Source organism: Marmota flaviventris, chromosome 4 (genome assembly GCF_047511675.1).
Source record: "Marmota flaviventris isolate mMarFla1 chromosome 4, mMarFla1.hap1, whole genome shotgun sequence".
NCBI classification, from domain to species: domain Eukaryota; kingdom Metazoa; phylum Chordata; class Mammalia; order Rodentia; family Sciuridae; genus Marmota; species Marmota flaviventris.
The window spans coordinates 106,284,651-106,309,412 of NC_092501.1; the positions used below are offsets into that span (position 1 = coordinate 106,284,651).

The 24,762-nt window shown below is 31.1% G+C and overlaps 1 protein-coding gene across 1 annotated transcript; it reads right to left on the reverse strand.

The window, feature by feature from the left end:
• Positions 1-21,624: 21,624 nt before the first annotated feature.
• On the reverse strand, positions 21,625-22,374 carry LOC114094901 (coiled-coil domain-containing protein 70-like). The gene has a single exon (XM_027938073.3). The coding sequence runs from the start codon at positions 22,372-22,374 to the stop codon at positions 21,625-21,627; it is 750 nt and encodes a 249-aa protein (XP_027793874.2).
• Between the last annotated feature and the right edge of the window lie 2,388 nt (positions 22,375-24,762).

The following is a 24,762-nucleotide window of genomic DNA, read 5'->3' on the forward strand; positions in this document are numbered from 1 at the left end:
AACAGGTATTTTCTAAGCTTTTCCCATGCCTATGTGTAAATACTCCCACCATGGCCAATTTCATGGTTCTTATGGGATGCTACTGAGCTCAGAGTTGCTAAGAAATGCATATAATCAGAATATATAAATTAGTATAAATACTTTCAACATACCACTCAACACATTTTGAAAAAAAGAGATGAAGACTCTCCATTATATACTCTGTCTCCTCTGCATAGTGTAGCAAGCAAGAGTAATGTAACAGATATAACTTATCATTTGCTTTCTAAAGTCTAAACCTGGGAAGCTGTGAGAACTGCTAGCTCCTGCATATGCATTATCTGAACATGTGAAGGTGGTAACATCCAATGGGTTACTTTTTGTTCAATGAATAGTGGATTGAGAATATGGATGAGGGTTCTAGTTTTCCCATATTCTTACTAATTCTTATTCTATCCTTTTCATTTTAGCCATTCTACTAGGTGTGAAAATAAATAATCCTGTTTCTTCTTATGAACAGATAATTTTGGGTTACATTTTTATAAAAAAATCTTTACGTGAGTTGGGTGCAGTAGTACATATTTTTAATCCCAGCTGCTTAGGAAGCAGAGGCAGGAGGATCATAAGATCAAAGTCAGCCTCAGCAATTTAGCAAGACTCTAAGCAACTCAACAAGACCCTTTCTCCAAATAAAATATAAAAAAGGACTGGGGATGAGGCTCAGTGGTTAAGCACCCCTGGGTTCAATTCCTGAAAAACAAAACAAAAAACAAAAAACAAAAACCCTTTATGTGGAATGATAGTGGTTATGTTTGGTTGTATTTGTCTACAGTGGTACCCAATCCATATGCAATCTGGGATTAGTTGTCACTACATTCTTTATTTCTTTATTTTTTTTTCATGTTACAAAATGAACAAAAACACAATTTTTAGGGGGGGCGTTAAGCTCTTTGTTCTGGAAAAAAACATTCTAAAAAACTCTAACACCTTCCTGAAATTTAGTTATTAATGTTTGCAAGGCTAAACTGAAGTGACATTGAGCAATACTGAGCAGGCCCTGCTAACTACTAATCTACTATTTATCTCTGTGTTTCTGTGGATTTACCTATTCTAAATATTTTGTATAAATGAGATAATATATATGGCTTCTTTTACTTAACATTTTGAAGTTTCATCTATTCATTAATCAACTTTCCATCATTCTAATAATCCCTGAGATAATTTATTTGTAAAGAGGTATTTTGGCTTCCAGGTTTGGAGGTTTTAGTCTATACTCAGTTGGCCCAACTGCTCTGAGCCTCAGGTGAGGCAGCACATCATAGTGTAAATGTGTGGTGCAGCAAAACCACTGATCTCATGGTCAAAGCAAAAAAGAAAATAAGTAAGTAGTTGATGTCCCACCATCTCTTCTAAAGGGCATGCCCCCAGTGACCTAAGGACCTCCCAGTAGGTTCCATCTCTTAAAGTTTCCAAACCTCCTAACAGTGCCATCCCAATAGCAACCTCCTGCAACCTCTAAGAGCAGTTTTTCCTACATAGATCTTCGGAGAACATTCAAAATTCAAAGCAAAGCAACTTATATGGTAATATTTCCCATTACTTCGTTGCTTTCTATGTCTAAGTAATAGCCTATTGTATAAATAATTTTATTTATCTATTTATCAGTTGTTTGACATTTGGATTATTTCCATTTCATGATTATTCTGAATAATACTGCTATGAATATTTGTGCATGTGATTTGAGTAGACATATGTTTTCAGTGCTCTTGGATTTGTAACTAGGAGTTAAATTCCTGCTAATTCTGTGTTTAACATTTTGAAGAACATCCAAACTATTTTTCAGATTTTACCATCCCATTAGCAGTGGATGAGGGTTCCTGTTTTCCCACATTCTTACTAATTCTTATTCTATACTTTTCATTTTAGCCATTCTAGTAGGTGTGAAAAAATCTCAATGTGGTTTTGATATCTACTTCCTTAATGACTAATGATATTGAAAATGATTCCATGCATTTTTTTTGTCTGTTATGCATCTTCTTTGGAGAAGTTAGATGCGTTTATTTTTCTTTCATTGCTTGTCTCAGTTTTAGAGAAGTTTTTTTTTTTTTAAGTGGATATTATGAAGCATTTGGTTATAGCCTTCAGAACAGCAGGGAAGACCTAATGAGATTATGCAATAATAATAAGATCAATTCCAGCTCTTTATTATTTGAATATGTTTTCCATATTAAGAAGTATGGTGGGACAAATTCATTACTTGGCTTCTGAGAGCTAATATTCAGGCCCTATGGCTCTGTTCTTTTAGAGAGAAGGCAATTAGCTCAAGATATGTAGCTTGCCCAAGATCACCCAGCAAGTTATTGGCATAGGAGGAATGTGAACACATGGGCTCCGAGTTTCCCATCTGTTGCCTGGTTCATTTGGCTGCTTTGCTTAGAGTGGGTGTACATATGTATATTTATGCTGCATTTCAGGAATGAGCAAAGGAAAGTGGGATGGTTTGTGTATTGTTTCAAATAGACACAGGGTAGTGGAAGTAACTCATTTTTTCTTTATGCACTAGAAAATGTACTGAAGATGGTGAAGGCCATTGTGACATTCTGCTAAAGAAATAAATGTTGTAAATCATTACATCTTTTCAAGCATTTGGATATGTAATTCTTTATTTAAATATAGCTAAATAAAGTAACAAAAGGAAATTTTATGTCCATAATTTCAATTTTTAAGGACATTAGTAACATGCAGATATTTGAAGGTAAGCAATGAACTTACACCTCCTTTTCTTTTACAACTTCCCTCCAATACTAGAAATAAGCAAACAAATAAGAGGGAGGGTCTTGCCATACATCCATGTAGAATAATCTTCTATCACTCCAGGTAATACTTCTCTTTCTCTAGAAACATGACGATAACATTGAGAATAACCACATTGTACAGATGTAGGTAGACATTATCTAAACCAGAGCAACCTAAAGAAATGCATCATAAATGGTACTCCTCTTATATTTTCAAGAGAGAGAATTATATTCCACCTCTTTTCTTTAGAGTAAAAATATGCTTCATGACAGAATCACTAAGATAGAACATAAGACCAATTCATATAAAATGATAGATGTTCACAAACACTATCTAAAATTTTCCTCCTATCTTCAAATATTCCAAAGTGAAAAATTTTAAAGTAAGATACTGCATTTTTCTATTTAGCACATGACTGAAAGTTAAATGTTTTAATTATTTTACTGGATGTGCTTTATTTTAGAAGTAAATTTACAAGGTTAGTATTATACTAAAAGTCAAATTGAACTCTGTTGGGAATTTCCTAGTTAATATTCATTTAGTAATGGTCTCTAGTAGACAGATGTAAAAATCATAACTTCTAAATAGAGATTTGCAGTTTAATACATGAAAATTAGAAATTATGAATATATTATATATAATGAGTATGTGTGTGTGTGTGTGTGTGTGTGTGTGTGTGTGTACGTACAAGGGTTTGAACTCAGGAGCACTCAACAACTGAGCCACACCCCAGATCTATTTTGTGTTTTATTTAGAGACAAGGTCTCACTAAGTTGCTTAGTACCTTGCTTTTGCTGAGGCTGGCTTTGAACTCACAATCCTGTAACCTCAGCCTCCTGAGCCACTGGTATTACAGGTGTGTGCCACTATGCCTGGCTATATAATGAATTTTATTTATAACCTTATGTATCATATTTCACTTTTGATAAATGCTAAAACTCTATCCTTCCATATAGAAGAACTGATAGTCAATAGGATACTAAATTTTTAAATTATTGTTAGTTATGTAGCCATCATATGGATCAATTTTATTTTTTAATAAAAGCAAGATAGAAATTATCATTATATTTAGCCCTCTTAATTTTTTGATGAACAAATTTTGTGCCAATAATCAATAAAAAAATGAAATTAATTAAATTTATTATACAACTTGTAAAATATAGTATACAAACCAGACATAAAGAAGCAGGAAAAATTCAACATACAGAAACAACTTTAAATTAACATTTGCTATTAGATGCTAAATAACATTACTTTATATAAAGAGCTATAATCCTTTCAACTAAGAATATAGTCTCATTTATTGGAGTTGTTCACCTGGGCCTCTGTCTTCTTTGGGCCAATCTTGTCACTGATATTTACTTTATAAAGAATGCCAACAACTTAATGTATTTTTTAATAATCTTTACATTATATAGCTTCTATTTTTTACTAGGTAACTATCAATATAATGGATCCTAAGGTGATTAACATACTTTAAATTAATCTGGTATGAATTTCAAAAACATGCCAAAGGGTAGAAAATGAACACTTATTTTTGTAGGGTTATAGCATTATACACAAAAGAGGAATTTGGCAACAATGACAAGTGACTTAGCATATGACACTTTGAGGCCACACATCTTCAAGGGAGAGTAGGATTCTACTTTGTTTTGTGCTGGAATGGGGGCTACTGAGCCTTAGACAAGTGACTTCTAAGCCTCAGGCTGCTAAAATTCAAGGACACTGAAGATAAATGTGTTTGGCAAGGATGCTGGATCAAAGAGCATAGTGGAACTTATGGTAGCCTATATTTATCTTCCCTACTGTCTTCTGTTCTTCCTGAGAATGAAGTCCTTTTTCTCTTATCATTTTCCGGCCAAGAGAGTTAATGGAACATAGAACATCAATAACTCAACTTATCAGTGATATAGATGCAAAATGTCTGTCCTAACCCTGTGATCTAGAAGTTAAAGCATTATAAAATAGCAATTGAGAAAATAGGTGTGTTAATTAGCTTGATTTAATCTTTCACAATCCACAGTTATTAAAATATCACATTGTGCCACATAAATGTATACAATTATTATTTATCATTTGAAAATGTTCAAAGAGAGATCCCATTCCCAACTATGTAATACAGGGAAAGTCCCTGAGTATGTATGTGTGTGTGTTATTTTTGTGTGTGTGTGTGTGTATATACACACACATACACACACACATACACACATACATTCTATCTTGTCATGATTTTATACAGTTCTGATCACATATATACTACCACTTGGCCCTTTCTATCAGCTGTCATCTTTTACATTAATTATTTTAGATACAACATATATAGTATCCAGTTCTGTAACTTTACATATAATCTACCAGTGATAGGCTTCTTTCTATATAATGTACCAGATGTTTAATGTTTACATTTTGATTTCCTTGTTGTTTATGCATAAGCTGCATTCACACCATTTAAATCCAAGGATTATAAATAAATAAGTTAAAATGCAGAAGGTCTTTTGGCCCCTTTTCGTGCAAAAATATGTTACTTGGGCCTGAAACAATTTTTTTTTAACCTAAAGATAAAATGTCTTCATATACTTTCTTGAACTTGTCATGTTGCTTGAAAATAGTTTTACTATTTCAGACTCAAGATGTTCTTACTTATTGTGTTCAAGCTTGTGCATCTTAGGGCAGCTGGTTAACTCCACTACTACACCTGTTTCCAGCAGGGAGGTGATAGGGTCCTTTTACTACAAAACAAGAGAAGTTTATGCACACCCATTGCTTTGCAACAGTTGTCCAGAGGGACTCACTGGCCATAGTGAATTGATACCCACTACTAAGCTGATCTTGCTTTGTCTCCTTTATATGAATGAACCTGTGTTCCATCCACTGCTTGACTATGTAGTTTTCCTATTGCAAGATGCAGAGGGCAAAAGTCCTGGGATGTCTACTGCTGTTTATATACAGCAGGTGACATTTGCTCAAAAAAATTGTACTTTCTCCCATTCAAACAGTATTATATAATACACGTAAAATATAAAAAAAAAATCCCTAGCAATTATTAAATGGTTGGTATTAAGTTTGTGACGAACAATTATGTACACTCCCTACATAAAAACTCATGGAACCAAAATATTTTACTTAAAAATTACCAGCTCATTTTTTACCTTCCTTAGATTTTCAATGTCCCTTAGAATAAAACTGCGAGGAGTTTTAATGATGAACAATTGTATTAATTCTAGAAAATATAAAAATAAGACCACTATCACTATATGTGCTATTTCAAAATTATTTTCTATAGTTATCTTTATAGTATAATTATTTCAGTGAACTTTATAAATTTGTTATTTTTATACTTCTAAATTCAACAAACAATTGCTAATAAAGCTACTACAACAAAATTTTTTATTGGGTCAACATGTCACATGATCTCCCTCAATTTGTATTTGAAATTGTCCTTATACCATGAAAAATCTTATAATTTTTGGCTGAGATTTCTAAATCCCTCTCCTTTATTATTCGAGGAAAATAAATGAAACAATATTTTTATCTTCGATCTCATAACTTTTCTAGGAATCTTTAGAAAATCTTTAAAGTAAGATGGAAAAGCAATATTGGGTTTCAAGAGTTTTATAGTACAAGAAATTTAAAGATTTTTAAATTGATATTTATAATATTATTTATGCTTTAAATTTGGAAAATAACAATAGATGCATTTCTTTACCTCTGAAAATCCACTCTCCACTGAACATTTTATTTCACTGGTTTATTTTTAATAAAAATTTATCCAATTGGAATCACATAGTATGTAGCATCATCAAATTGGCTTTTGTTAAAACTAGTAGTATGCATTGCAATTTTCTCCATATCTTTTCATGGTTCTATAATTCATTTTTTAGCACTGAATAATAACATTATATTGTCTGGTTAGATCATAGTTTACTTATCCATTCACATAAGTTTTCAGTTTCTTTGGGGAAATACCATGATTGCTGGATTATATAGTAAAAGTGTGTTTTGTTTTTTAAGAAACTGTCAAACTGTTTTCCAAAGTGTCTGCTGCATCCCTACCCCCACCCTCAGTAATGGATAAGAGTTCTGTTGTCCCACCAGGATTTGGAGTTGTCAGTGCTTTAGATTTTGGTAATTCTTCTAGGTGTGTATTGAAACCTCCTGGTGTTTTTAATTTGCAATTCCCTAATGAGATGGGATTCTGAGCACTTTTTCCATATGCTTATTTTTCATCTGTGCTCATCTTTATCAGCAAGATATTCAATTGGCTTATTTGCCTATTGGTATTTAGTTGAGTTTGTTTTAATCAGGTTTGTCATTGTGTTATTGTTGAGTTTGAAGTATTATTTGCACAGTTTGGGTGACAGTCCTTTATCAAATGTCTTTACAAAACTTTCTACAGTTTTGCACCTTGTCTTATTCTCTTGTTATCATTTTTGCTAATCAAAAGTTTTTAACTTTAATGCAGTCCAGCTTATTAATCAATTCATGGATCATGCCTTTGGTATGATTTCTAAAAGATAATTTTTTGTTGTCAATAAAACAAATCTAAATTCTATGGATTATAGGATTTAACCCACTGGAACATATTATATAAGGTTATAGATTATAAAAGATAATTATTTCATTATTTTCAGTTACTGCTTTTTTTCCACAAGAATTATTTCAAATTTTACATATGAAATGCAAACCATAGGATGTTCTAGCTCATGAAGAAAGCAACTGGGGATCTGGAAAATTCTTCAACATATCCATGTTTTATGAGTACTTTGAGATTTTCTAAGCTCCTCAAATTATTAAAAAATTTGATACTAAAAAACTATGATTACAGTGAGTCTGATTAGAAAAGTGACAGTAATAAAATGAAATAATCTTGTGTTTGTGTATGTGCAAACCTTATTTTTAATATGTTGACTACTAAAATATCTATTTTTTCATGGAAATTTTAGCAGATATCTAGAATAAAATTTTGAAAAAGTAAATCTATTTTATAATTTTCACAATAGCATAAAGTTAACTATATCTGTCATAATTCTAAAATGGAAAGTAAATATAAACATATATGTGTTTATAAAATTATTAGACATTATCAAAGTATGTAGTTCCTGTAATGAAATGACAAATATCTTTGTGTACACATGGATAATTCATATTTGATAAGACATAGTATATTTATTGGGACATGGGGACATTATCAGTTTCCTCATAGATTACCAATGGCAGTTTAACTCAGGTTAAATATTTTGAGGGTTAGATTCCAACGTTGAATACGATATTGCTTCATGTAGGTTAGATTTCCAAATGCAAAAAGTAAAGCTAAAATTAATAACATTAAAAAAAAAGAAATTTTTTGTGACTACAAAGTAGGGAAAAATCTAAAAAACAGAAGGTTTCAGTATAAATCATATGTAGAAATTGTTACTTTGGTTATTTAAACGTGAAATAATTTTAATTATTAAATCTTATCATAGGCAAAGTTTACTGTATGTGGAAGAATGAGAATTATATATGCAATATATAATCTGTTAAATATTATTGATAAAAATAACAAAAATATCATATAGGAGCTAGTGCCCTAACAGAGAATAAACAAAAACACAACAGGGAGAAAAAATATGTTACTCTTTCTTGTTAAATAAACCTAATAAATCTACATGCTATGGAGTATATATAAGATTTGGCTCTCTGCAACACAGTGCAAAATTATGGGATTACTAAAGAAGATTATTTTGTTATTTTCTATGGAAATCTTTATGCTTAGAAAATCTGTGAAGAATTGCCTGGATTGTAAATGGAATTAATTTAATTCAGCAAGCAAAGAAAATATTTATAAATATAGGCTTAAAACTTTAATAATAGCTTATACTAATATAACAATTGTATACTGGATACTGTTTTTGGCAGTGTGCACATATTAATTCATTTCATACTCATAGAATATATGAAGTAGAAATTGTCATCCCCATTGTATAGTTGAATAGATGGAGGCACAGAGAGTTAAATAATGTAAATGTATTTTTTTTAATGTCTGTCCAAGAAATTAGTGGGACTAGTAATTGTCCCCAAACTATCTTGGTCTGGAATCTGTGCTCTTTAGTAGTTTGTTATTTTGTCTTTAAAGAAATATCTATAGAGCTAATATGTGCAAAACCAGCCATAGAGTAAATGTGAAAATGTATATTAATGCAAAAAGAACATAACTTCTGCAAGTAATAGATTGGCCAAAATTTAAAGGTAGCATATTTTGAAATCTAAGAATATGCATATTTTTGAAAAATCAATTTTGTCAGTTTGAATGTAAAGAAATATGTGCAAATATTCTTGAGATATTCTTGTCTAGTAAAAACCTACACAAATATTCCACGTCCAATAGTCAGTCTCACAGCAATGTATATACCCACAAAGAAGTCCCGAAATCTTCAAGCAGGTATTAATAAAAACATTGGTCACAGTGTTAAGACTCTTAGTAACAAAGAGGAGTAGGCAATTTAAAATCTCATCAGTTGAGGGATAGATTGAAAAATGTGATATTTATATATGTATATTGAAGAGTTTAGACCATTTACATTCAATGTTATTTTTTAGGTGATTTTTATTTCCTGTCATTTTGGTTTATTTCTTGTGTTCAATAACTAGAAATATTTAGTTATCTTATTTATAATGTTTGGTTTATTTCTAGAGTTCAACTTGAATTTTTTTTTAACTTTGGTTGATTATTCTAGTGTAGTTATTCCCTCTGCTGGTTTTCATTTTTATTTTTCATTTCTTCTTTATGTAATATATTATTGAGTATGTTTTGTAGTGTAGGCTTTCTAGTTGTGAATTCTTTAAGCTTTTGCTCATTGTGGGAAGTTTACTTTATCTTCATTTCTGAAGCTTGATTTTGCTAGGTATGGTATTCTTGTTTGGCATCCATTTTCTTTCATAGCTTGGTTTATATTATTCCAAGCCCTTCTCACTTTAGAGTCTGAGTTCAGAAATCATTTGAGATCTTGATTGGTTTACTTCTAAAAGTGATTAGTCATTTTTCTCTAACAGTTTTTAAAATGCTATCATTGAGTGTGTGTGTGTGTGTGTGTGTGTTAGGTATTTTTATAGTAATATCTTGGAGTGGATGGATCTGTTGTGATTTTGTATATTTCATATACATAGAAATATATAACAAATGACATGCACCTAATATGTTGTATTTATCATAGGAAAATGGATATATCTTTAAAAATCTAATGTTAAGTGGAAAAAGCATGAACAATGGGATATATAAGAAACACTGCTTTTGAAAATAAAAACACACTAAAATTAATATAATTTTTTTGGTGCTGGGGATTAAACCCCAGGTTTTGTGCATGTAAGGCAAGCACTCTAACAACTGAACTAATTAATATAATTTTAAAAGAACTATTAAAATATAAATCAGTATATTTTAGATGCAGTGAAAAGTCACATATTAGGTTGACTAGAAAAGGAACCATGTATTTTATGAGAGAGTGAAAGAATAGTAGATGGCTTAGTCTCATATGACAAAAATGAAATAAAAATCAAAGAAGTTGGAAAGGCAAGAAATTGTAACTTAAAAACATATTTTTTTTGGTTTTCTTAGGGATATTTTATTTATATTTAGTTAACTAAATATAAAATCATGTATATACTTAATATATAAATTTTCCGTAAGTCCATTTTCTACTATGAATTGAAAGTTTTGGCATTTTAAAATAAGCTTTTATAATCATATTAAATTCAATAGAATACCTTCTTGCAAAAACCTCTTATATGTATATTTTTCAGCTTCATTCTTTAACATGCCTCAACTTACTGTTTTTCAGCCTCAGGCTCTTAAAGCTCTGGTTTTCCTTTAATAAGCATACTTAATGAAGCATTCATTTATTTTAATATGTCTAGTATTTTTTATTCAATTAATAGTCAAGAAAGATATCTTAAAGAAAATAAAGTTAAAATAAGATTTTAAGTAAAATAGAACAATATGTCATTTCTTAAACATTGATATCTTAAAATAGAACATTAGGAAAATGATATGTTGAAATATTAATATTCTTAATCCAAACAATTTTATAACTTATTTTTCATTTTAATGTCAACTGAATGTAAACAGAATGACAATGTTTAGTCCCCATCATTGCCTCTTGAGAGTTTTCTTTGATTTCTGGTATGATATAAATGCAGGATGACTCATTCAGTATGATTTAGTGCCCTTGAGGAAGGGTGAACAGCACAGCTCAAATAGGGAAGGTGAATTCCCCGTAGCAACCCAGACGCTCACATTTTTAAAAGATAGAAATATTTTTCCACACAATTAACACAAAATCACATTGTTAAGCATTTGCCTTCAGGTCATTAACTAATATGTTCACTAACAACTTTCACAAAATGAATTGGAAGAAAAAAATATTTTCTGCCTGAGTCAGAACTGTGACTGATTTGGAATTAAACCATCCGTATTGGTATTCTGTCAATAGCCTTATACTTTCACTATTTCTGTTGTAAGTCAGGAAAAAACACATCTTCTAACACAACTATTTATTTAATAATAAATACTTTTTAAAGAAAATTTACTTAACTCCTTTATATTTGATTCTGTTTTTCTTGAAAATAAAGAAATATATTATTTATAAAACAAATTAGAACAATATGTCTGCTTTCTTCATAAAATTGTTAATGTTATGTTATTTTTATTGTGCAGGGAACAATGATATTAAATATTTAATATTGTGACAAAGACTTAAATATGAAGAAAATAATACAATGTTCATAAAGAAAATAATCTATAATTCAAGATAACCTATGAAAAATATGAAATTTGAAAAGAAAAACCCTAAAACTTTAGATATGGTGTTAGATGTTAGTATGAGAATTTTACATCCTGATAGGATAGGATAAAATGTTCTCTACAATCAGGTCCTAAAGAGCTTATTGACAGTCTTTAAATTAACATGACCTATGAATACAAGTAGGGCATGAAGCAATTTGGAAAACATCATCACGGGGCATTATTCCATGTTGCAGAATAATAGCAAACCAATTCTTATTAATGCCAATTGGCAGGATATGAGATTTTTCATATACCAAAACTGGAATATAATGATCTTCTAAGCACAAAGGGTTTTGAGAGAATTAAAAAGACTGACTGACATTTACTAACAATAATAAAGTTCTCCTTTAATAAAGACTCCTCACAGGACTACCTATAAGAGATCCTACTCTCTATCCAGGAGCAGGCATGAAGCTTGAACATTCACTTTGCCTTCTCCTTGATAAATTCACACAGACTACTGATACTACCATTACAGATCTGACAAGGCAGGAATAGCAGGAATAAGTAGCACATTCTCATTTCCCAGAAGTGAGGTATAAAAACCTCCTGCCAACTGAGGATCTCCTCCTATGATAATACTGTCAACCATTTTGATAATGCCAAGGCAGAAGCTCCACAAGTTTCAGCTCTCAGGACCAGTCAGAAAAGAAAAGTTGGTACCTCTTCTCTATACAGAAAGAAGTGTTGACTGGAGGAGCTAAGTTGGTCTTAGAGGCTCTTAGTAGTAGTACATACAGTGTCCCAGGTACACCAAGCTCAGGCACTCATGGCCAATCAGGAACGGAAATCTGTTTATTTCCCTTTTGTAGTTCATGTCCATCATATTCTTTCTATAATGATCTTTGTTTTCTTCATATTATCATTAGGAGGCTCTTGGGGGAATAAATGTTAATTCATTATTTGTTAAGTAAATTGCGTATCTTCATGTATTGGTTCAATTTACTAATGGCAAATTTTGTTATTGGCAGTATTTCTTCCTTCTATTTTTTTATTTTAAGTGAAAAATATGTGATTTTTTTCTGTATAAAGGTTTCCTTTATCATTTACAATGACATACATTTTATTTGTTATATTATAATTTTATAATACATGTCAAAATAAGATATCCACCTCTCATTATAGCATTATGGGTCAAATTGTATCTATTAAAATATCATATGCTGAAGTCCTGACTACCAGTACTTCAAAATATTACTATACTTGGAGAAAGGACCTTTAAAGAGGTAACAAAAGTAAAATGAGGTCATTCCTGTGGGACCCGATCCAATCTGTCCTTTTAGTTGGATTGTTAATACATCCCATAAAGGAAGATTATATGAACACACAGAAGATGGCCATCTAGAAGCCAGGCAGGGCCGCCTCAGGAGAAAGTACTCCTGCTGACATCTTGATGTTGGATTTCTACCTCCAGACCTATGAGGAAATAAATGTCTGTTCTTTATGCCACCTAGTCTGTGATATTTTGTTGTGACCACCCTAGAAAATTAATATCTCTGTGTGTGTGTGTATACACACATATGTATGTATACATACATATATAATCTTTATATATTTTTAATATCTTTATTTTGTTTATTTTTATGTGGTGCTGAGGATTGAACTGAGTGTCTCACATATGCAAGTCAAGTGCTCTGCCACTGAGCCACCACCCAGCCTGAAAACTAAGATATTTGGGTATAGATATGCATATTTGGATATTAAACATACCTTTTCAAAATGTATTGTTTTGGCAGTAGTATTAGGAAGAGGTAGAGAATGTCCCTAATTTCATTTTGTTTCATATAGTAGCCTTTTGTACCATTAGGAAACTAATTTATCTTTTGTTCAATGTATTGAATAACACATGTGTACTTACACATTCCCATTTGTATCTGTATCTAATTGTGAACTTTATTTTGTTCGGTATAGGAGATTATATGGTAATATCCTTGGAAAATCAAATTTTTGGAATGTTATCAGTGGAGTTGTAGGCAGAGAAATAGTGGTTGTGTTACTATCTGAAATCTGTAGGATTTCATTAATTTCAATGTATACCCAATAGTATAATGCCTATATTGGTCAGACTGATTGAGAAACCATAGACCCCCTGACTGGGTGCTATTGTATAATAAAGTGGCAGGATAGAAAGCTATTCAAAGAAGGATATGGTGTCACTGGACTACAACGATTGACTGCCTCTACTAGAAAAAGAAATAAAGCTATTTTAAAATAACTCAATTTCCTAAAATTATGATTACTTCTTTTGTCTTATTTCTATCAAATGAGCTTGAAGATCATCTTTCAGTTTATATTTATGAGAATTTTTCCTTAATTGAGAAAATGAGAAATATGACTTAATGTGTTTTTCACCTTGATATAATTTAAAGTCTTTGTGTTTCTTGTCATATGCAAGCAATTAGCAATACATGTCATCCTGTCTTTAGTCTGAAGTAATTAATGTTATTCTGAGATACCATCATTTAGTAATGGAATGATTATGTTTACATGATTCTGCTCATGTAAAATTAACAGCTTATTAATAACATTTTAAAACTATTGTTACTGAAGTTTTTAGTCAATCATTTTGCTAATCATTTAATAAAATGTACTTATAGAAGTGATTAATTTATATTTATAAGTACATGTATTTTCTTAATGCTACAAATGATAAAAATAGAATACAACACTTCACTGTTTAACTGAAATTCTAGTAATGTCTTATATTCCTCTTCAGTTGAAACTCATCTCTTTAGTGATATTTTCGGAAGTAATTTGAATATAAAATTATGTGAATCATGAATATAATTATTATTTTATTTAAAACAAAAACTACAAACTTTTTTCTTTATTCATCCATTAAGTACACTTCTGGTTTTTCACTAAAAATTTAATTTAGTTCATCACAAATTCCGTCAGTATAAAATCTATAATTTCAACATATCTAACAATTAGACAAATACAAATTAAAACTATACTGAGAGTCCATCTCACAGTAGTCAGAATGGCAGTTATTCATAAAGGTAGCTTCATACATTTCTGGTGGGATAGCAAATTGATACAACCACTCTGGAAAGCAGAATGGAGATTCCTCAGAAAACTTGGAATGGAACCACCATTTGCCCCAGTTATACCACTTCTTGGCATATATCCAAAGGACTTAAAATCAGCATACTATAGTGACGAAGCCACATCAATGTTTATAACAGCTCAATTCACAATAGCTAAGCTATAGAACCAACAACAAGAGCAACGTAGGTGACCCTCAACTGATGAATGGGTAAAGAAAATGTGGAATATTGATTACTTAGCCAAGAAAAAAAATGTCTTTATGACTTTTGCTGGTAAATGGGTGGATCTGGAAACTATCATGCTAAGTGAAATGAGCCAGTCTCAAAATTACTAAAAGTTGAATGTTCTCTCTGATATGTGGATGCTAACACACAAAGGGGGTGTGGAGGAAATTTGGAGAATAGAAGTTCAGAAGACTAGACAAGGAGGAATGAAAGGAAGGGAGAGAGGATAGGAATAGGAAAGATACTAGAATGAATCAGATATAACATTCCTATGTTCATGTATGAATGATATACTACCAGTGAAACTCTACACCATGTACAGTCACAAGAATGCAACCCTAATTATATTAAGTTATACTCCAGTATGTGTAATGTGTCAAAATACATCCTACTGTCATATATATCTAAAAGAACAAATTTTAAAAATTTTTAAAAAAAGAAAAACAAAATCTATAATTTCAGAAAGCTCTAATATTTTCTTGACTTCCGTTACCATACAGGGAATTCCCTTTGAGCAACCCAATGAGCCATTTTCATTACAGTTGAACTCCTTCAATTGTAGTTCCAAAACATAAGGTACACAGTTCTGAAAATAAAATAACTAGTAAGCTATTCTCAATTTCTTAATATTTTTTCCAGTTATTTTCATTCCCTATATATTAATTCTATTTTTAAAATAAGTACAGTGAATATGAGCATGTGATTTCAAATTAGAAGTGTAGGTACATTAAAATAAATATTAATAAAAGTAAAATATTAAGAGCAAAATTACTTGCTCTATTGTTGCAATTATTCATTTCTTTTTTCTCTTTGCAATATAAATCATAGCCAACAAATCATAGTTCAACAATGTGATATTTCTTTGAAAGATACTTATTGATTCTATGAATATCTGAAATTGGCCAATATTCAAGGACTGAAAAAACAACAGGAAAAAAAATCAAGATTTTATTTTTTTAATGGACTTTGATATGTGGTAGATTGTTAAAGTTTAATTAGAAAATATAAAGCCCTAAAAAATATAAAGGTGTAATTTGCAGTGAGTAAAGTTCAAGCTACCAACACAATGTCATGAACAGAGTTGGGAAGGGATATGTTCATTCATGTCCTTCAAGTCCTTCAATATGTTGTCTCACTCTCTCCAAATAATAAAGTTATAGATCTAGTTTATGCTCTGGCAATGCAAGTAACTACAGAAATCATAAGAAAAAGATTGTTTATATGGCATGGGCCTACAGTGAACTAGAGAACTTATCATCCTATGAAAAAATATTTACTTAGTACTAGCATACTGTGTCTGAAATATATCTAAGACTAATTTTCTATAAAAATTATAGTTACTGATCATTTCTTAAAAAAATATACATCTTTCCCTTAATAGTTCCCATATGAGATAATATGTGCATGGGGTTTAGCATTTCCTAGAGGCACATGACACACTAGTCAGAAAATTATGGTTACTAGTCAGTAACAAAATAGGCGAGGACTTAGTTCCTAGTTTGTAATGAACAGTGACTTTATAATTTCATACTTAAAAAGTAACATTAAAGTATTAAGGAATTGCTGATTATTTTTCAAATAAAGGGTCAATATTCTTGGTTTAAAGTTTCAAAATAATTGAGCATAACTTTGTTGTGTATTGTGTGAAGGACACAGTTGCAAGCATCAAGAAGTTATGTCAAATGAAAAGAAAAATGAAGTGCTGCAATTACCTTGAAAACAAAGTATAATTAAAATAGTATAGAAATATGATGAACTCTACTGCATAGTTACAAACAATTGGGTAAAACATGAAACTTACAAAGCACAAAACATTGTCACACTTTATCATAAATCATAATTTCAAGAAAACTTTGAAAAATAATCAGAATTTGTTTTTATTCCCTGAATTTAAATCTCAAATTTTCCCCTTTTACTTCCCTTTATTTGAACAAAATATTTATCCATTCTAAAGCATCGATTTAACTTACTGAAAAAAATGTAAATGGTAAATGTATTTAATTACAGAATATAATTTAATGGATTAAATAAAATATCTATAAAACTCTTATTAGTTTAACTCAAATGTTGCTAGTTTATATCCCTAACTTATTATTGGTCAAACTGAAGTTCAATGAAGATAAATTGCTTGATTTTGGTTACAGTATTTATACACATACAAGCAAAATTTGGTTTTAGATTCTGGTTGAATGCTATTACTTAAACACATACTTTTTAAACAAAAGTATATGGTATAAAATGAAAGAATATTTTCTAATAATATAGTAAACATGAATATCAGATGTCATTAAATTACAAATGCATATATGGGACATTACATACAAAACCTTCTGTCCTTTACATCTCACAGTTGGAAAATGTAAAGAAAGGACACAAATTGGAGACATCTGCAAACCATATAACTGGCAAAAATTCATAAAGAACTTTTAAAATGTCTTGTTAAGAAACAAGACATCATATAATGAACAAAATAACTGAAAGATACTTCATAAGGAAATGTATGCTAATGAATAATATACTTACAAAATATGTTCAATACCACTAATCATCTGGGGAATACAAATTAAAACAATGAGATACCACTTCACACCTATTAGAATGACTAAAATTAACAGGTTGGCTATAGCAAAGATACTCTGTCAGTTACTCTGGTGCAGGAAAGGCAAGGTATGTTGTTACAGGGAATCAAGGTTAGATATTTTTTTTTTTTGTTAGGGCAATGAAGAGTTTATCAAGAGGAAAAGAACATTTTTAAGGATATTATAATGAACCAGAATCTAAGCTGAATATTAATTGGATAAGTAGGGAATTATGATAGAAGCGTATATGTTCCAAAAGAGGGACAGTTTGGATTTGTAGCCAATATGTTTACCAATCATAAAAGTTTCTGTTTTATATATATTTATTTTTGTTGTTTTTAGATATACATGACAGTAGGGTGTGCTTCAACACATTATACATACATGGAGTGTAACCCATTTCAATTTGGATCCTATTCTTGATTTTATATGATGTGAAGTTAAACTGTTCATACATAGGAAAATTATCTCAGATTCATTCTACTGTCTTTCCTATTCCCATCCACCATCCCTTCCCTTCATTTCACCTGTCTAATCCAATGAATTTCTATACCTCCCCTTCTTACCTTCCCTTGTTATGGGTTAGCATCCACATATCAGAAAGAACATTTAGTCTTTGGCTTTTGGGGCCTGGCTTATTTCACTTATCATGATTTTCTCTGGGTTTAGAGGCTGAGGTGACTGGAGGAAATTTTATTTTTTTAATAAGAAAATCAAAGAAGGTGAATGTTCCATTTCTGAACTAATAATCCATTTTCAGTTTGAGGTCAAAGACTTATGAAAGCTATTGGGGTAGAGTAGTATACTATGATCCAGATTATGAAGGAGATATTGTCAAAGTGAACAGAAATCTGAGCAGGAAGTAACAGGATAAAAGTGCTATCAGATACCATGTGCTCCTTTTAGATTGATACTTTTGTTGGAAGAAGCTGGAAGTTGTTTTTGGAAATGATGTGAGGAAGGAAGAAATCTACCATAGCTCCATCTTTACTGGGGTCTACAAGCCTGACCAGAAAGGTAGAGTAATGGGGCGATTCCACCGAGATCTCTCCAGGAAAAACAGCCAACAGAACTTTCAGAAAAGAGATTGAAGGGCAGAAGTTTTGATAAAACTTTTCTAAGATGGTGGAAAATGATGTGGAATTGGGGCAAATTAGAGAATACTTAGAGCATAGTGGAGTACAAATAAAAGTGAAGTACAGATCTGGGAGCCTTAAATAAAAGGAGCTTAGTAATTAAATTTAAACTTACATGGTTTTGTAAAGGAAGATGAATAGTTTATCATTTCTGAGAGGATATTTGTAGTACCCAATCTTCTCTCCTGAAGTTAAGGATCACTTGCTGACCTTGAGGAAATGCAATGTCAGTGAGGACTCTTGGATATAAATGAACTTCAGATGGTCTCCCTTTCAGGAAATTATGAGGGAAGGGGACTTTTCTCCTTTGGTTCCCACTGAGTATCTGGAAATAGCCTGCATCTAACATATGGAAGGTCATCAATGAATAATATTTGAATAAATGAATTGATAAGAAATTCAAAGAATTAATAAAAGTGAGAGGTTCAGGAATATATTTCACTTTAGCAATATTGCTTCACTTACATAAGGTTATCTCTTTTTTAACCAAATTTTGTGTTTACTTAATCTAAGAAAAAAACAGTATGAATCCCTTTGCCTGTTACGAATGACCTCCCAAGTACCTCAAGTACGTACCCAGCATTGAGGCTTATAATTTTTATCCTAAAGTTAATCAGTCCTAAATACATCTTCTCCTACTTTACCTGATATTATTTTTCTTCTTCTCCCTTCATTTACTAAGGCCTATACCACAAAGAAGCCTTTTCTTTCCAATTGTATACAAAAATATTGATAACCTCCATTATGCATGTTTTTCCATTTTTATAGTGTGCCTCATGCCTCCTATTTTATGTTACTGTAATTTCTCTATGATAGAAGCTCTTCTAGAGAAAGTCTTGCTTGTTCCATACATTCTTGATTGCTAGTATTATAAGTGAAATAGGATAAAACAATTAATAGGATTGATTGTTTTGTGGGTATAGACAGCTTCCATGGACAACCACTTATATAAGGATTTTATCTATCTGTAAACCTAACCAAATGTTGATAATGTCACTTAATAAAGTTTTAGAAATAGATAATAAAAGAGTAAATGCACCACAAATTTCTTTTACTGTGAGCAACAAGATGTCCCCATTTTTCATTCAAAAATTGATATCTATTTAGCAATATATACAAACCTTTTACTATACATTTAAATGTATACAACTTATTGTGTGGCATGTAAATATATCTTTTTACATAATATTTAATAAACATAAATTTTAGTATGATTTTGATTAATGTGTATTAGTAAAATAACATAGGAATAAAAATAAATTATATTTACAAAAGTCATTTAAACCCATTCCTTAATTATCTAATTTCTCACTTTGAAAATATTATAAAAACCCAAATTTCTTTGTAGTGTTGATCCAACTTAACATTTGAATTCAAGGAGGAGAGATGGAAATTCTGATCAGTATGTCCTATGCTGTCACTTGAACCTGAATTACTGCTTATATTGTGATGCAATAATGACCATTTTCCTACAGATAGGAGCCCTTGATAACCCCTCCCACTTCAAAGGCATCTGACCTCACCACCAAAAAAAAAAAAAAAAAAAAATTCTATCTAAAGTAGGGAATTTCAAGAGTAATGGGTCTTTTCTGTGAACAGTAACACACCAAAATGAATTTTCAGGACACAGAACAGGATATTCACAAATTTCTAGATCTCTGAAGTTGGCCTGCAGTCTTTTGCTAATATCTTTTGAGGAATGATCAATGATAAAAAGGTTTTAAATATTTTCTCTGTCCTATTAGGACTCCAAGTTTGTCAAGCAGTTGGTTGTAAACCATACTTTAAATCTTTCCAAGGCGAAATCATTTTAATTGGTGCCAGATATGGTGGAACAGTGGTCAGTAAACTATGAAGTAGATTATTTCCCTTAAAAATGAAGTAAAAATGTGTATTTATTAATCTTCCTTTGCAGGCTGTGGAACTCTTAAAGTTATCCATATTACTTAATACAGTGCTAACAAGAGACATTCAATACTCTTAATTTGACATTTTGTAGAGGTAGTAGCACTGATAGAAGCAAATGGGTTCTCTTCCTATACTTTTCTTCTATTCTATTCCCCAACACAAGACAAGGATCAGAATGAGATATTTCAGGGATATTCAATAAAACCCCATAAATGTTTGCTTTCTGTGTTTTAAGTGCTCAAAATTTAAACTGATGAAAACCATGGTAATAATGCTCCACAGTTTTAATCGAATGTTCTGAAACCATATTTGTATTTCTAATGAATCTGTATGACTCACTTTTTGCAAAAGTATTTTTTAAAATAAGCTCTTGATTAGATGAATTATCAACATTAATACTTTTAAGAATCAAAATTTGTTCAATTTCCTTTGAACATAAAATACTCAACAGAATTCACATTTCAAACTAAAATTTTATTCTAGTTTGGAGAACTTTGTTCTCTCACTTCCTTCTTTCTCATTAATACATCTAGTCAGTGGAGTTGTTCCCCTCTCAATAAACACAAGGAACTTAATAAACAAGAGGAAAAATAAACTTACAAATACTCATTTTTCTATTATCACGTATTTTAAATCCTTACCAGTTTTATGGCCTCCTAAACTAGATTATTAGAATAAATATAAAGATGAGCCAGAAAAGATATTTCTCAATAAATCACATGTGGACGAAACATGAGAAAAATTGTAAATTTCACTAGATTATTCAAAATTCTAACATAAGTTTTAAGATAAACATTTGCTCTTAAGAGATACCTGTTATCATCCAATGTCTCTAAAAATAAAGTGTAAACCCAGCTTTTACATTTGATATCACGTTTTGATTGAGTATTTTTGGCATTATATCACTGTTGCAATTCTAAAATTCAAGTAAACATTAAAAAGAAATTAATTTTTTTTTCTTTAAAGGACTTTATTTTGTTTTCAGGACCAAATACGGAGCCCTATGAATTTCTGGGCTTTGCTCTCCAATCCCAACAACAGTATTTCAACTTCAAATTCCCATTTTTTCCCCTGGAATGTCAATGATCCTCACGGTTTCTCAGGTCACATCTTTAAGTCCCCCTTCTGCTCTATTTCATTGTTGTGCTGTTGAGCTCACTTTTCTGAAGAAAGTTGTACCACGACTGAAGGAGTAGGGCCTCCTCCTGCAGGGCTCTCTCCTCCTCCTCAAGAGCGCTGTGCTCTTCTCTCAGAGCCTTGTTCTCCTTTCGCAGGGCCCGCTCCTCCTTCCACAGGGCCTCTTCCTCCTTCCCAAGTGCAATCCCCTCCTTCACCAGGGCCTGTTCCTCCATGTTGATGGCTTTCTTCTGGTGGTGCAGGGCCCTGATCTCCTGGTTCAGAGACCTCATTTCTTCGTCCAGAGCTTTGGCCTCGTTCTGGAAGGCGATCTCCTGCTGCTTGAGGGCCTTGAGCTGGGCCTCACGGGCTCGTTTCTGTTGCCGACTTGATTTTCTCTGAGTGTTCAAGGCCTTGACATTTTCTCTAGATGATTTCTGTTTCTCCAGAGAGGTCTTTTTAAGCTCCCAGAGTACCTGGTTTTCCTCCTGCAGGAGCTGGTTCCTCTCCCGGATTAACTTGTTGTCCCTTCGAAAGGCTTTGCTCTCCCCTCTGAGAGCTTTGTTTTCTCTCCAGAGGGACTTGTTGTCCTCCCTGAAAATGTTGTTCTCCTCTCTGGACGCGCGGTTAGCTTTCCAAAGATTCTTTCCCACTTCGGGAGATTCCTGTTTGACTTGACTTGGTTCTCGGGCACAAGAGCAGAAAGGGGAAAACAACTGCAGTATCTTCTTTTTATTTATCCGTTTTGATTCAGAGCTATCCATTGTTCCTTAGTGTGCTGAGCAGAATATATATAGTTGGCTTCTACTACAGGTGAACTCGTGATATTGGCAACAGAAAAAGCCCTAAATGTGTGGAGAATTTCTTCATATAGTTCTGGTTGTGGTGTTGACTTGTATTAGGAGAAATGTGGCCGGGTCTAAACCAGGCTCAGTCCGGCTCACTGGAGGAGAAGCAGTGAATATATGAATTAAAGTCAGTAAACTAATTATAAGGTTGATATCACTCAAATTGGGTCTAAGTCATAACACGTAAATTATATATTAATAACTTTATCTTGAAGTACATATGGAGTCAATCAAGAATAATGCATGGAATTATTATCTTCATGTCTCAGTTAAATTATTTCTGCTAAATATAATCTTCCACTAATCACTTCATTTTCAATAAATATATCACTTGTTATTAGTATGGAAATACATTATGTATTTTAAAAATGTTTCTAGTTATATAAAAATAATTCCAGTAAGAACTAAAAAAAAATTTTTAAAAGAAGTTCTGTATCATACTGTTTAAACATTTAAGATTATTTGAACTGTTAAATAGTTAAATATTTAACTAGAGTCTCACTTACAATTCTGTGATCTCTGAATTCCCTGAACATCTGATCTCTGCTAATAACAGAAAACAAATAAGCAACATCTTATGTCAACTATAGTGATGTCATTTAGGGTCAGAACTAATGACACAATGAGTCAAATATGTAGCATTTGGCTCTTTTGTTAGTATGTGTTTTAAGAAAAAAACTGATTTTGAAGATAAAGTTTATATTTAATGTTTTTTGTTAAACTAATAAGTATTTGATCCTTACTTCCATATGAATTATTAACATTGACTTAAAACATTGATTTTTGTTATTAACAAAATAGCTTATATTGATAATATGTTAGTTTAAAATTACTAATAAACACTGTATAATCAAAGGTGAAAATATTTAAAAATTTTAAGACCACTCCTGAATAATCAACATAAGGTAAATTTTTTGTTATATTAAGAAACTTAAACTGGTAAATTTTTAGTTACAGTGATTTCATTCTAGATGCAGTTAATATTCAACTTTTATTCACTGACAGAACAATAACAAGAAAACAGACTTTTATAGTTTTTTCAAAAATGATATTTCTGATAAGTTATGACAATATTTAACTATTTGGATGTTGCATGGATACCACAATGTTTTACCTGTTATTATGAGCATATTATTGGTTTAAGGCATAAATTTGAAAATTTAACATAAAATAGCATGAATAATCCCAAATACTCAAATCTGAGTAAAGATCTGTCAATTATTTATCTTACCATATTTATTAGCAGCCACTTATTTATTTCTTTTTAATAAAGTTAAAAAGTAATTTCTATATATTCCTACTAACTTAATAAAAATAGTATGAAATTCATAGTGGTATGAAAGGATAAGAGATATTAAATGAAAAGGATCTATGTGAAACTTTTTTGTTTTCAAATTGAGAGTGAAATACCCACCTGATAACTTTCACCAGTAAGATAGTTGAGAAAGTGTATTAGCTGGATCCGTGGCAGCTTCTTTATTGTGTTCCTGCTACCATGGTAGCTAAAGATTCCAAAATAGTTCTAAAAAACACAAAACTCAGGGCATTCTGCATTGGAATGTTATGATTCCTGAACAAAAAGACAAACTGAGAAGTAAGAAAAAAATATCTTTTGTCATTGATCTATTGAATAAATTGAATCCATTATTTAAAAGGTTTTCACAAATAATCCACATGCCTAGATGACTTTATCACTGAATTCCTACAAATATTTTATTTTCATTGCTACCTTTCTCATTTGTTTTTATTAATAGCATTTAATTGACAAATCCTAACTGTATACACTTATGAAGTACTTGATATTTTGCTATTTATGTCCAAAGTGAAATAATTAATCTAGCTAATTAACATATCCAAATATTTAAGACAGAAATAATACTAATATATCCATGAATTCTTACAGGTGATATAAATTAAATGGGTAACTTATTCTTTTGAAAGTGCATTAGTCTGATATAAAACCTACCAAGAAAGAAAAACTGTAGTATAAAATATATTATGAACCACAGATGCAAAAATCATTACAAAAAATTGACATGCCAAGTTAGCGACAAGTAAAATAAATATCGGTAGCAAATTGGGTTCAATTTATGAATGCAAGATTGAATTAACAATGGAAAATAAAAGTAATTGAATTCAGCATATTAATGGAACAAAAGAGGAAACTTTTATCTCAAGATAAGAAAAGTCACTTTAGTAGCTACAGATAAAATATTCGATTAAAACAACAATCAACACACATTCATAATTAAAAACCCAAAACCATTAAATCACCAATATCACCAAATTCTTTTTAGTCTACTA